The sequence below is a fragment of the Balaenoptera physalus genome (genome assembly GCF_965194825.1).
Source record: "Balaenoptera physalus genome assembly, chromosome: 5".
Lineage (NCBI taxonomy): Eukaryota > Metazoa > Chordata > Mammalia > Artiodactyla > Balaenopteridae > Balaenoptera > Balaenoptera physalus.
Genome location: NC_138884.1, coordinates 25940489 through 25954704, shown reverse-complemented (window position 1 = coordinate 25954704; position 14216 = coordinate 25940489). Strand labels below are relative to the sequence as shown.

General features: G+C 36.9%; 1 protein-coding gene across 1 annotated transcript in view; it reads right to left on the bottom strand.

The window, feature by feature from the left end:
- Positions 1 to 14216, bottom strand: part of NFKB1 (nuclear factor kappa B subunit 1) — a 124514-nt gene that overhangs the window by 89088 nt on the left and 21210 nt on the right. The window contains exons 2-4 of the mRNA XM_082462377.1: positions 12189 to 12234; positions 8050 to 8125; positions 3800 to 3840 (exon numbers count right to left, since the gene is read on the bottom strand). Coding sequence (XP_082318503.1) covers positions 3800 to 3840; positions 8050 to 8125; positions 12189 to 12227 — 156 coding nt within the window. The 5' untranslated portion in view covers positions 12228 to 12234. The remainder of the gene's footprint in view (positions 1 to 3799; positions 3841 to 8049; positions 8126 to 12188; positions 12235 to 14216) is intronic.

Here is a 14216-nt window from a genome sequence, read left to right as displayed (position 1 = left end):
GGTGACCCGCTGCAGAGTTTAAGCCCTGGACTCAACGCGCTACGGCTTGTTCGCATCAGAGCTTCCTCATCTCGAATTGCGGCTGCCAAGCTCTGAAACTGGCCATATGACTCAAAGTTAAGCTTCTCTGACTCTTACTTGAAGGAATTCCTTTATCGACTCCGATGACAGCTGGTCCAGGAGGGCATACAGAAATGTCTTGTTAAATATATCGCATCAGCGTTGTAGAACACACCCTACGCTAGACCTCACATCTGGTCAGCAACTCTCAACAGCTCAGAAGAGAAGAGTTTTGATTTAAGATTATCGCTATTATCAGCTCCAGCTGGACACGTTAACTGACTTGAATATATCCAAAACTAGATAGTCCCTTTATATATTAACTCAAGAATTTTGTAGGCATAGTAAATCGATTAAGAATTAGCTAGAGGCCTTTACTATGTGGGCTGATAAACACCTAAGTTCTATGTTTTTTTATCTATACAAATAAGGTTAGACTAGACCATACTCAAGGTCTATTCCAGTTCTAACATTTTATGATTTACAAAGCTAACAATTATAACTGTGCATATTTGTACACAAAGAATAAAACAAGAGCACTTATGAGAATGGCTCTCATCATCATATTAAGGGTGCTTTCAACAGTTTCCCTGAAAGACTCAACTTTATAATGATGTCAAACAATTTGTGGTAGTGTTAGTAGTTTATAATTACACAGTCACTTGACCGGATGGTTTTCCTGTTTTCAAATTCACCCTTTAGTGAAAAGAATATGTTAATACACTTTAAGGAACATCCTCACCTTTCATTTATGTTATTGTGGGGCTGACTTCATATAAACAGTACTGGATCCCTAGGCATCAGAAGCTCTGAACACCCACTACTTGGTGGTGAGGGCTTTCTCCCTTGCACACTGGACAGTGGAGCCCAGCAAACACGAAGGTTTTGACAGCTTTGAGCTCACGCACCAATGCAAAATTTCTGCCCTCCTTAGATTGCACTGCATTTCACTATGCCTCATAGGGTCTTGAAAAGCAGTCTGAGAGGTCCAGGAACCCTGAACTAATGAAAGCACCTGAAATTGTTTCTAAATTCTGTGAGAATTTTCTAATTTCCAAAGAGGATCAGTCTAAAGCATATTTCATGGGACGAATAAGGCCTGAAGTAAATTCCTTAGTCGGGGAAACTGCTTCAAGTCACACACGGGTCTGGGGTGTATGATCAACTCATCAAAGTGGCACCTAAAACAGCTCTTGCAAATGGCTCCTCAGGAGATCCCAAACCTAAACACCTGGGAAGCTTTTCGAGGTTAGTCATTTGGAGGCAATTATCCTCTGTTTTGCTTCTCACAAAATTCAAACTAAAAAAAAAAGTTACAAATTCAGACCTATACCTTTTATAGACAAAGGCTGTTGACTTATTTTTAATAATTAAGTGAAATTTCTAAAAGCATGAAAAAGCAACAGTGTGCGTAACAGCCTCCAGAATTGGCTAGCCATAAAATAGGGATTTACCTGACGGGTAATCAATTTAAATACAAGTTCAGTTTTTAAATAATATTAGATAATTAGCACTTAATAATATGCAACAGAACTGGATACGCTAAAGATTAGTAGTCTGTGCTGTGACTCATCTCTGTCAGAGCTGGGGAAAACTGTGGCAGAGACCCCAAAGACAGAAGAACATTTTTCTAGATTTTATTTTTAAAACTTAATAAATTAATTCATTATCTTTAATCACAAAATTCCTTCAGGACAGCTGGAAAAATAAGTACTTATACATATACTTTTATATCTTACTGGGAGTGGTTTCAAATAGAATATGAGTAAGAAGACATGTCTTAATAGCTTGCTTATCATTTAAAGAACAACAGACATTATTCATGGTTGGATAAAAGTATCTAAACTTCCATGCAAAGGAATTTCTAACCTGAGGATAGAAATTTATTACTGTTTTTTTTTTTTAAGGAAGCTAGGATGTCTTCAAATGCATAGTCTGGATGCATTTCAGATTCTAAATTTTTGAGATTAAAGGTTTGCCAATCCACAGCCATTCATCTCAGTAACTCCATTTGCTTAAAATGAGTCATCAACCTCAAAGGCAAGGCTATAACCATCCGGTCAGAAAGTCTGACTTAAATACAATCTTCTTACTTTCACTGGAGTCAGACATCGAAATATTATCAGTTTGGTAAGCAAACACACTGATTTACTCAGATAAGCTTTTACACATCCACAAACAGCGAATTAAATTTTGAATTTTGGACCTATGTAACCCACCCTTCAAATAAATCGTAAGTATCAATTTTTCCTTATGACTACTGGACCCACAGTAAGAAACTGCATTTAAAAATTCTTATTGTAGTGCTATGCTTATGAAAATGGATATGTGAAAAACATTTTACCTAGTATGCAAATAAAGTTTAGTTGATTTCTCAGTTTCATAGACTACTCAGAAAATTTTCCAGGAGGCCAGACCACTGCCTAGAATGTTAAGGGATAACCTTCCACTGGGAGGGTCTTTGAGAGAGTCGGTGGCCTCCTGTGGGAACTCACCACTATGGAATTGGACATGGAGGTAAAACAAAGTCATGTCAGCAGCCTGTGGGGTCAGGGTGTGCCACCTGCAAGCGACTAAAACAACGGCCTCAAGTCTCACATGGCATTCCTGTCCCTGCACCAAAAATGTTAACCCAAGTTCAACCTCCTAAGGATAGTCTATTCGGTCATAGTTAAGATATTTACATCCTTTATATCTTGACCAAAATCCAAATACATATATAAGGCCACGATTAGAGTAACCACAACGGATGCTTTAAGTTCTTGACCTAGTTAGCATTTGTTAAGTGTTACACAGTGCAAAAGTGTTACACTTACTTGCCTGAGCTACTAAAAACATTTAGGAAAGGTACTGGATGATATAACTGCAAGAGAGCAGGTACACTCATCCTCAGTCTCACACAGATGTGATAATAAGCACATCCATTTGGAGATTTACTGACTTGGTCCTCATTTTGCAGAAGACTATACCATTATTTCCATCCCTCAATGACTGAAATCTCATACAGGCAAATATTAGAGAGTCTCTTCCCTCCTCTTTGATAGCACTGGTCCCATACAATTTCTAATAAATATTTACCCATGGGGGCATGGTGAGGAGGCCACTTCAATTCCCAGGTATCCTCTATAGGATCTAGTAGTAAGAGGAAGAGCCTGATAAAATAAAATGCTCCTCTCCTGACTCCAAAGAGACTGAGTCCAAAGCTAACACCAGAGAGAAGAGAACTCAACTGTCCAGTCTAATACTTTCTCTACACCCTACTGATACCTTTAGTATCTTAGGCTCCACGTTTCAAAGACAGAACAGAGAAGGCTGGAGCTCCGAAGGAAAGAGGAAGGCTAAGAAGTACTGCATGTGCAGGGACATGTTGATGGACGTAACTCAGCGTACGTGAACTGCAGGCATGTGTAGTCCCTTATAAATGAAAATGAGTGTAGATAACCTATGTCTCTCCTAGGAGTGGCTGGTAAGCAAAGTTAGTGGAGATCGTGGGATATCAAGGATCTCTAATTAAGTTTTATAGAACTACATACTGAGGCTCAGGACAGTGTGAAGAATGACTAAGAGAAATGTAAAGTGGATGAATAAAGCTGTCACATAATTTGTCAGGTTGTTGATCTTCTAGATAAGGTACTTCCTTTGTAAAATTCGTTTATTATTTTATTTGGTGCTTGAGATATTAATTAGACTTATGGATCTAACAATTAAAGAGAAAGTCCCACCCCTTTCATCTTCTTACCTGTTTAGGTTGCTCTAATATTTGAAGGTATGGGCCATCTGCTAAAAACAAAACAACAAACAGAAACCAAAAGAAACTGTGAGGCTTCTCAAATTTGGTAAAAAGAAAAATATATACATACAAAAGAAGTAAAAAAACTGAAATTATGTTTTTAAATATAGGCTTCAAATAAATGTGTTAGCTAAAATTCCACAAGGATATAATATATCTTCCTTGTTTGAATATTAAATTTATCCTTATTTTAACAACAGTTTTACACCGTTAGAGAGAACCACACTATATAAACGTCTTGTTGAATGGTGATGGCGCATTGCACAACCCAACAAAAGGCATGATGTCTGGCAAGGATTAAGGCGTCAATAGCCTTCACAATCATGTCCACTAACAAAGCATTTTTTAAATGACACAAATACCAATTAAAAGCAGCAACCACTTCCTGGGCACTATGAAATTTTCTTTTGCCGTCATATCGTTAGACACTGATTTCCATTCTTCAAAGAGAATGTGCTTAATGTGAAATTACAAGAGACTGAGCTAGTGCCTACATGTGAAACACACAGATAATGATTTCAGGCTATCTGCTTTTCCTTACACTAAGTTTTTGGTTCCTTTCCAATACTCGAATCCGTAAGTACTGCCCTCGTTCCTTAACTGGCTAGCTTGTTCCTCCTCCCTCCCAAATTTAATTTGGTCTATCAGACATGGTAGAGTCTTCTTATTAACTCATAGCTTCTGATGTTTGTATACAACTTTTGAATACTGTGCTCTCATATAAACTCTGTTCTAAAACAAGCATTTTATAAAATTCTGAAAATAATTCAGATAGGTGCATACCAATTAATTGTTATAAAAACAAAGAATACTAGAAGCTTAATCCACAGCCTGACTATACCTGACTATGGAAACTCAAAGGAAAATCAGAACCTCTGACGGTATAAATACAAATTTGTTCAATATGAGAAAAGTCCCTAAGCTTCCCAGCTGGTTTTTATGTCAACAGTATAAAAATCCGTAGCTCTGCAATACATAAAGGCTCATGGTGTTTCTCACTGTTTGAATGTAAATTAAAATGGTACTAAAAAAATTCTAGAATGCTTTGGTGTCCATTTCAACCTTCACTGTCTCTAGGCCAGAAGTTCAAGACTTATTTTAGATAAGTATATTTATTAAGAAAGCTAAACTTTTAGGTTGAAATTAAAAATAAACTTTAACTTGAGAGAGGATTTATTTTTACCTTTTCAGTATTATGATCAGTCAGGATAAGGCTAGAAAACTGTAGGAAACTAAGGTATAATTATTTCCTGTTATTATTCAAGAAATTTACAAGGAAGTCAGTTGAAAAATGACTGAATCTGAACTGAAACGTACACAAGAAAAGAAAAAAGGGTAGGGACTGACCAATGTAGTATAATTAAGGTAAATTATCTTCTCTTGTCTGTATGAAATTAATTCCTGGATGTATTTAACTACTTTTAGAAAAGAAACTGTTAGAATTTTAAAATTCAAAAAAATGGCTAGAATTTCATTTCTGATAAGGAGATAAAACTGATTAGAAAAGGAAATATTTTCACACTGCTAATATAAAGCCTGTACAACAGTATAATAAATCTATTCATTAACATTCCCTCTAGAAAGCTAAATGAACTTATGAAGAAGAGAAGTCTTTAAGAAAGCAACATTTGACAGCAAGGTCCTACTGTATAGCACAGGGAACTATATTCAATATCCTGTGATAAACCATAATGGAAAAGAATATAAAAAAATGTATACATATGTGTAACTGAATCACTTTGCTGTACAGCAGAAATTAACACAACACTGTAAATCGACAATACTTCAGTTAAAAAAAAGAAGGCAACATTTGGATGTCATGGAAAATATAGAGGAGCTGGAACACATTTACATCAAACTTCAAGTCTCTCACTTCTTATTAACTCTTCTAAAAATACTTTAAGTTTTGCTATTATTTTTGCTGTATGATTTAATTTCCTTTAAATATGTCAAATTTTAAGGTTTGGGAATTTTGTTAGTGAAATGGGGCCATTTTTTCTGTTTCAGGGAACACACTCAAACATTAAATCAACTAGAAAATTAGATTTGATATGCATATATTTGTTTTAATGCCAATTTTCTTTGGCCGCATTTCTATGCCATGAACTGACATCCTACAGCATAATGTTACAGACCTAGCAGTCATGCCATATCCCATAGAGTTTTCAACAAGTAGCAAAACTACTAATGGTTTTAGATTTCAAGAAATATAAAAGATAAAACAGTCTACATGAATATTACAAATTAATTCTGGTTTATATTACCTCTCTATCCCTTTAAAATGTGAATAAAACATCCATACATCTTGGTTTATAAAAACTGAACTATGCCACTGTAATGCAAAGGGAAAGTATGTGACAATAAAAATGATCAGGTAATAACTGGAAAATATGATTTTGAGGTATAATTATGAAAGTTTTTCTAATGTTATGGGCTAAATAATTCCTACAACATGAAGCTCTGACTACAGAATATTTACTGAGATAGTTCTTTTGATAATCTTATTTCTATCTCCATAAACTTGATGAAATAAAAACATTAAGAAAGCATTTGCATCAGGATATTGTTTGGCATCTACAGGCATTAATTAAATGGAAATGTATATGCTTTCTGCTTCCTGAGGGCAGAACCTTTCATGTTTTCAATAAAGTATCAGTACCAAGAAAAAGACTTTGATCCTCAGAATAAGAAGTTCACAGGAAACACAGAAGCTACCAAGACATTTACTTGTTCACGGGAAGCTGACCTAGAGCTTATATTGGACAGCACTTGAGGAGATCTCAGGTACAGTAGCCTACAAAATATGTTTTGTGGGGTAAAGAGAGAAAGGGCTCAGCAGCACACTTAGTGAAGCTAATGAAGGTGAAGGTACAGCAGATTTATTTTTTTCCCTTCCCATGAACTTCTAGAAATAACAGATATAAAAATGCAGAAAAACATCTGATCTAAAAAATGAAAAGTGCCAGAGTAACAACACTAATTTTAAATGACGATGATACAAATTGGATAAAGTCTCCCATTGAGGACAAGCAAATCCATGGTAAACAGAATAGCTGATGCCCACTTCAGTGATTACAAAACTCTGTTACATACAACTTCCAAAATTGACTCACATAGCTTGTGAACATCTGTTGAGTCCCCTGGTGACGTGAGGAGCACATAAAAAGAGCTATCACAACAAGCTTACGTAAAAATCAATAAATAAAAACAGAGACTAAGTTGATTTTTTTTAATCGCCCATATGAGATTAAACAATTTGTTGATGGGGATAATTAAGAGTCATGTTAGGAGGAAGGATGATTCTCATGAGTTTATCCAACTGGTCAGAACATAAAGCAAAAAGCTTTTTAAAAAGGTGATTTTTCTACTGAGATGACTTTTATGATTTTTGTACAATTTATGTTCCCAGTGTCTGGTATACTGGCTGGCACACAATAGGTACTAAAAAGTGTTTTTGGAATAGATCTGAGGAGTTGAGACTGCCTCATGTGTGCCTGGGACAAAGGAAACAGAAGTTATAAAGACATCAGAGATAACAAGATTGGGTGAAAGGAAAAATCCTACATGGAGTAAAGAAATTCCTTTTGAGCTGTGCTAGCAGGTATCAGCAACAATTGTCAGTCATACAATGGGTAACTGGAGTCAAACATGCTTGTGCAAACATAGTCCAAAAAAGTATACTAAAAGATTGGTTTTTTTTTAATAAATTTATTTTTTATTTATATTATTTTTATTTTTGGCTGCGTTGGGTCTTTGTTGCTACACGTGGGCTTTCTCTAGTTGCAGCAAGCGAGGGCTGCTCTTTGTTGCGGTGCAAGGGCTTCTCATTTTGGTGACTTCTCTTGTTGTGGAGCACGGGCTCTAGGCACGTGGGCTTCAGTAGTTGTGGCACACGGGCTCAGTAGTTGTGGCTCACGGGCTCCAGAACGCAGGCTCAGTAGTCGTGGCACAGGCTCAGGTGCTCCGCAGCATGTGGGATCTTCCCGGACCAGGGATTGAACCCGTGTCCCCTGCACTGGCAGGCAGATTCTTAACCACTGAGCCACCAGGGAAGTCCCAAAAGATAGGTTTTTAAAACATAAATCACCATTTCCTTTCCAGGTACCTCACTGACTTTCTAAAAGAATGTACAGAAAATCTTGAATTTAAAAAAAACCAAAGCAAAATGACAGGGCAACAGAGATGAGGAATTTTCTTACCTGTTGGCAGTGGCATCTCTGGTTGAAATAAGTCTGGATTAAATATTGTATGATTCAAAGGATCCAAATGAAACATCTATAAAAAGGAAAATTTAAATATTTCAGTCATTATTTTTCCAACATGGTATTAAAAATTTGAACTTGAAACACCTAAAACTTAACTATAGGAACAAAAACTAAAGCCAAAAACAAAAACCTGAAAACACTTCAAATCAGAATTTAAAAAATACACTCCGGAGACCTAGCTAAGTTCTCATATGTCTGGAACTTTACAGGGGGCTATGTGACAAAGGGATTTCAGAAGAATGACCCAGCTGTAAAGTCCACAGAGGTAAGGACATGGTGTAGCTTGCTTACTGGTATATCTGTAGGACCCAGTGTACATTTATCAGAATATAAATATATAAATATTTGTTGAATTTATGATTTAAAGCTTATACTCCCTTAGAAATATAAGCATGTGAAGATAATCCTAGAAATCTGTATTTCTTTTATGATGGTAAATAAACTCCTCCTCTACTCTAGCCATCCAACTTCAAGGCCTGAAAGAATTAGGCAGCAGCCCTAGAACAACTTACAGAAAAACTGAAAATACAACCTAGTCCAAAGAGCAAATAACTGAGCACTGAGCTCCCTCGCTTTTTTCTTCCACCTTTATTTACCTAGCACGACACAAAATACCTGGAATTTAGGGGGTGTGGCAGGCTGAATAATGTATCCTCCACGGACATCCACATCCCAATCCCCAGAATCTGTGAATGCTATCTCATATAGCAAAAGGGATTTCACACATGTTATTAGGGTAAGAATATAGAGATGGGGAGATTATCCTGAATTATCCAGGTGGGCCCTATAGGAGGGATGCAGGAGATCAAAGTGAACTGTAGGAGACGCAACAATGGAAGCAGGAAGCTGGAATGATGGAAGGGGTAGCAAGCCAAGAAATGCAAACAGCCTCTAGAAGTTCAAAAAGGTAAGGAAAGCTTTCGGAAGGAATGCAGCCCTACCAACACCTTGATTATAGACTTCTGACCTCCAGACTGTAAGAGAATAAATTTGTATTTTTTAAGCTACTAAACTTGTGGTAATTTGTTACAGTAGCATGAGAAAACTAATACAGTGGGCAAACAATATATTTTGATTGAATTATAATCTAACAATAAGTTACTAATAATTACTTATCCCAAGAGAAACATTTTCTTCCCACTTAGTTCACTCAGGATTTAAAATTCATATTTCTGAGTTTGGTATTTATTTCAGCCTAAATAAGTCATCTGTGAAATGTCTGTGGACAGCACAGAAACCAAACATGTTTCATTTTTTTATGATACGTTAGTTAGTAAACATGCTGGAGCTGACATTTTTTTAAAAAACACAAATATTTTACTTCTTTTCTTTACTAGCATATTATTGGACATTCTTGGGTACCTAAGAATCTGTATGCCTAGTTAAATCAAGACTAAGAAATGCAGTGTTTAAATAAAGAAGGCTTCAGATCCAGTTGTGAGGTATGCAAATTTTCAATTGAGGAACAATAAATGTACTCCACTTCAATGCTTCAGAGTGAAGTTCATCTACACTATTCACCATTTGCTAAAAAGGAAATAAAGGAATGAAAAAACATGTTATTATAAAAATGGGCCCCACCTTACAGAGAGAATTCATCAGTCTCAGAGCAGAAAAGATGACCTAGCAGAAAAAAATCTTTCCTATGGTCCTGCAGGCGGCTAAAACGAGTGGTTAGAGGGCCAAAACTCTGATCTTAGGAGAGACACGTGCCCCACTTCAGACAAGAAGAGGGAAGCTGTGTTGTGTGCTGCAGCTTGCACTGTGCATTAGGTCAGCGGTGGGGAGTAAATTCCAGAATACATTAGAACACTGAGGACATGCACATTTCAGGAAATATATACCATTAATCTTGAGACAAGGAAACAAATAAACTTCAAGGACCTCTCCCTTCAAAAATGGAAATATCAGAACATGCCCAACCTCTGTTGCTGATGATCACAAAAATGCCCACATAAGAAAAGCTTTCGAAATGAATGTTTTCAGCAGGTTTTACTCTTGTGTGGCATAAAGGACCATCTCTTGCTGATAGGATTTCCTGCGTACAGACAGGAAAACATGGTTTAAAACTAAGCTGACCAACCCTAATGCTGGTTAGAGTCTGCCTTTAATTGTTAGAGATAGCATATTAAAAGCGAAAGGTAAAACACAGGTTTTTTATAATATGAGTAGCCAAATGTTTTTCATGCTGTAATCAAAGAAAATGCTTGTAGGTTTATCCTATACCATCATTTGTACAATAAAATTCAAAAGAAGTATCTTAATGTGAAAAGCAATGCATACTCCTTCTTTCTAAACCAATCAGAACATTATCAAGAGTAATGAATGCTATATAAGTCTATTTTATTTAAAGAAGTAATACTAAATCCCTTTAAAAGTATTGGGTTGCCCAAAAGGTTGGTTTGGGTTTTCCGTAAGATGGTATGAAAAACCCGAACGAACTTTTTGGCCAAACCAATATTTCACTTTTGGTTTCTGATTCTTTGCATGCATAAATTTGGGAAATACATTTTTTAGGCGGCTAAAGTTTAAGTGTGAAATGATTACAAAATGTGGACCAGGGTGTCCGGGTACCTAGTGTTCCCTCTCTTTGTCTGACCTAGCAAATTACATCTTTCAAATCTCAGCTTACATAGACTTCTTTTGGAAAGTCTGCATAACCCTACTCTTCTTCCCAGGCAGCACGGAGTGACCCTCCTCAACATTTCTGTCCCACAGTGTGCAGACTACTACTACAGCGTTTATCACCACATGGAAACTATTCATGTCTCTGTCCCTCCTATTAGAATGGCAGCTGCCTGAAATGTGTCACATTTTTGTACCCCTCCTTAGCCAATGTTCTGGTACATAGTAATGCCTCAATAAACAGCTCATGAATGAATAAATATCTGTATTTTAAATACCCTTAATATTTAATTACCCTAGCGTCTGAAAATTGCTTGCAAATGGTTCATTAAATATATATACATTATAAAAATAAATCTATTTCTCTCTCTATATATATAAATATACATATATATGTATAGGGCAAAATATTAACAACCAACACAGATTTGTTGGACTAGCCATTATTTCTATAGGCTTGAAATTGAAAATTTTCAAGTACAAAGTTAGGAGAAAAAAAAAAGGACACTGGTATCCCTTTATAATTGCAAGTGTAATTATAATGAACAGTTTTATATTCCCAAAGCACATTCATTGCCCATTAAGTCTTTTAAAGATCCCTGTGAGTGAAGAGGGGAGGGGGTGCTAAGTAATCCCTCCAGTTCTAAGGGCAGCCAGCACTTGGTTAAGATCTTTGAATTCTAAGTCCTTTTTACGACACCAATCTGCCTTCTTAGAAGGGTGTTCAATAAATACTTTGTCTTCTCCCCCAGAATGATATGTTCAAGTCCTAACTCCTAATACCTCTGGATGTGACTTTACTTAAAAATAGGGTCTTTGCAGATGTAATCAAGTTAAGATGAGGTCATACTGAAGAATGGGTCCTCAATCCAATGCCTGGTACTTTTACAAGAGAATACAGGAGGTTTGGATACAGAAACACAGAGGAGACAAAGGGAAGAAGGCCAACGTGCTGGAGTGACGCAGCTACAAGCAAGCCAAGCAGCTATAAGCCAAGGAATGCCAAGGACTGCCAGTAACCACCAGAAGCCAGGGGAGAACCACAGAAGAGGTTCTCCTTCAGATCTTCCAGAAGTAACTAACCCTGTCATCACCTTGATTTTGGACTTCTAGGCTCCAGAACTGAGAGAGAACATATCTCTGTTGTTTTAAGCTACCCAGTTTGTTGTAATTTGTTACAGCAGCCCTAAGAAACTAATACAGTAGTTATCATTTGACCTGAAGCATATACAACTTTTACGCAACAATATGTGTGACAGCAGGGTTTAAGTTACTCGTTTTACATGACATGTCCTCTCAGACCTTACATAGGGGGACAGGAAAAACAATTTAAAAGAAATTTTTACCACTTTTAGAGTTTTCCTGATAGTTACTATTGTTGCCTCTGTATATTTTAAAATATGAATACATTTACAAAAAATTATTAGTGAGATTATTAAAATACTTACTTGTTCATGCCCTCCCAAATACGGGTCGTCTTCTGCCATTCTGGAGCTGTACATCAAAAGAATACAAAACCGAACTGTAAAACTGGAAGGAACCTTAAAAATTCCGCTATGCAGGAGTAAACTGTATTATTCCAGTAAGACCAAATGTAACCGTTTTTTAAAGCCCTTAGGAGGAGGATATGGTGTAGTTCCTCTTTGGAATCTAAATCTAACAGTAGAAATATTGCATAATCAAGGAATTACCACTTACATATAACCCACAACACTTATGTCAACCTCACAGTAGTGTCCTGGAGTTCGGTACAACTAGTCTTCATCCTCTGTATAAAAATCATGCCACTAGATTCCTTACAGGCCATTTCTTTTTGTCACCATCGAGACTTCAAAGATTCACTTAGCTCTTTGTGTAGGTTATTTTCCAACCCTTCATGAATTCTGTGATAGTCCTAGAACTATCTCCCCACTTTCTACATGCCACTTGAGTTGAGAAGCTCAGAGGGGGTCATTTTGCTGTGAGAGGGCCTGATCAGTGCTTTGCATAGCACACGGTAGGATGGCTGCAGTGTGCCGTGCTCTGTCCCCTAGAGCACTCCGCTGCTGCAGGCCACTTCCTCTGTCAGAGTGGTCCAGAAACACTGTAACATTAAACATGCAAGCAAACGGCACAAAAATAAGAGCCCTTACTATCAAGCCTACAGTCTCAGATTTACTCAACCCCAGCCAGATATTAAAACATCACAGGTCCTAGCAATCTTCTGTTACCCAGAGGCCTTGACAAAAATTAAGAGACACATGACCAGATAAAAATAGTATCTAAAATCACATACCATTTTGGATTTACTTAAGAAATATCCTTATCATTATTTTAAATATGTATAGGACAATTTTAGTTAAATTTACTTAGATCAAAGTTTAGACATATTGCCTGAAAAATTGGAAGATAAAGAAAAAAAACAGAGCTGAAAGATCTGAAGCCAATTTTTCTCTCTTTCTTTTTTTCTCATGAAGTCTATAAAGCATTCAACGGCACTTGAGACTGGGCCTGTCCCAAAGTGTTAGCTGCCCACCAAAATCTGTTCTCTCCTTTTCCACAGTAATAGAGTTGTAGCTGGAAACACACTCAGCCAGAGTATACCCCACCCACACTCTTGTGGAGTTAGGGATGGTCATTTGAAGAAATGCTTGCCAGTGGAATGTCAGAACTATTTATTGTGTGCCATTTCCAGGTCTGGGCTTAAGGCCCTTGACATCCTTCCTCCGTGTTTTTGTTTCTTCTCTGTCCCACTGGATTAAAACCTAGGCATGGAGAAGACCTGGCACTTACATGATGATGAATGGCAGCTAAGACGGATGGTGATGTGAGAAAGAAATCAACGACTGTGTTCTTTAACCAGGTGCATTGTTGGGTCTCTTTGTTAAAACAGTTTAGCCCTCACTCTAATGAATATATCATTTAACATTCCAAAGTCCTCCAAAGAGGATTCCAGTTTCCAATGAAATCCTCTCCCGCTAGTGCCCTCTGTGACTGGGGAGGAGGGAAACAGCATCGGAGGGTTCCTAGTGGAACGCAGAGTAGTGCTGAATTTCAACAAAAGGGAAAAGAGCGGCTCTGAGTTCTACAGAACAAGAACGCCATGCAGATTTGCAAGAAAATATTCGTCTAAGACAAGAAACTATTGATTGAAGATTTACAAACAGCTGTAGTTAAGACAAACAGCTAAAAATAAAAGGAAAACAGACCTTTTAGTGAAAAAGAATTAAATCATTAGAAATTCAAGAGTTCTTCCACTGCTGGGCGTGTGACTTTGGATATATAACTAACCCACTGTGGCCTCTGTTTCCTCATCTGCAAATCAGAGACCTTGATATGGGCTGGACCTTTGAAAGGAATAGAATTTTGTTGTGCTCGGAATATGTTAGCTAATAAATACTTATTCAAAGAAAAAATCTCCTAAATCATAACTCTTTCTGTAAACTTGGATTTTTATACGGACTTAAGTATATATCCATATTAAAGAATCATTAGCA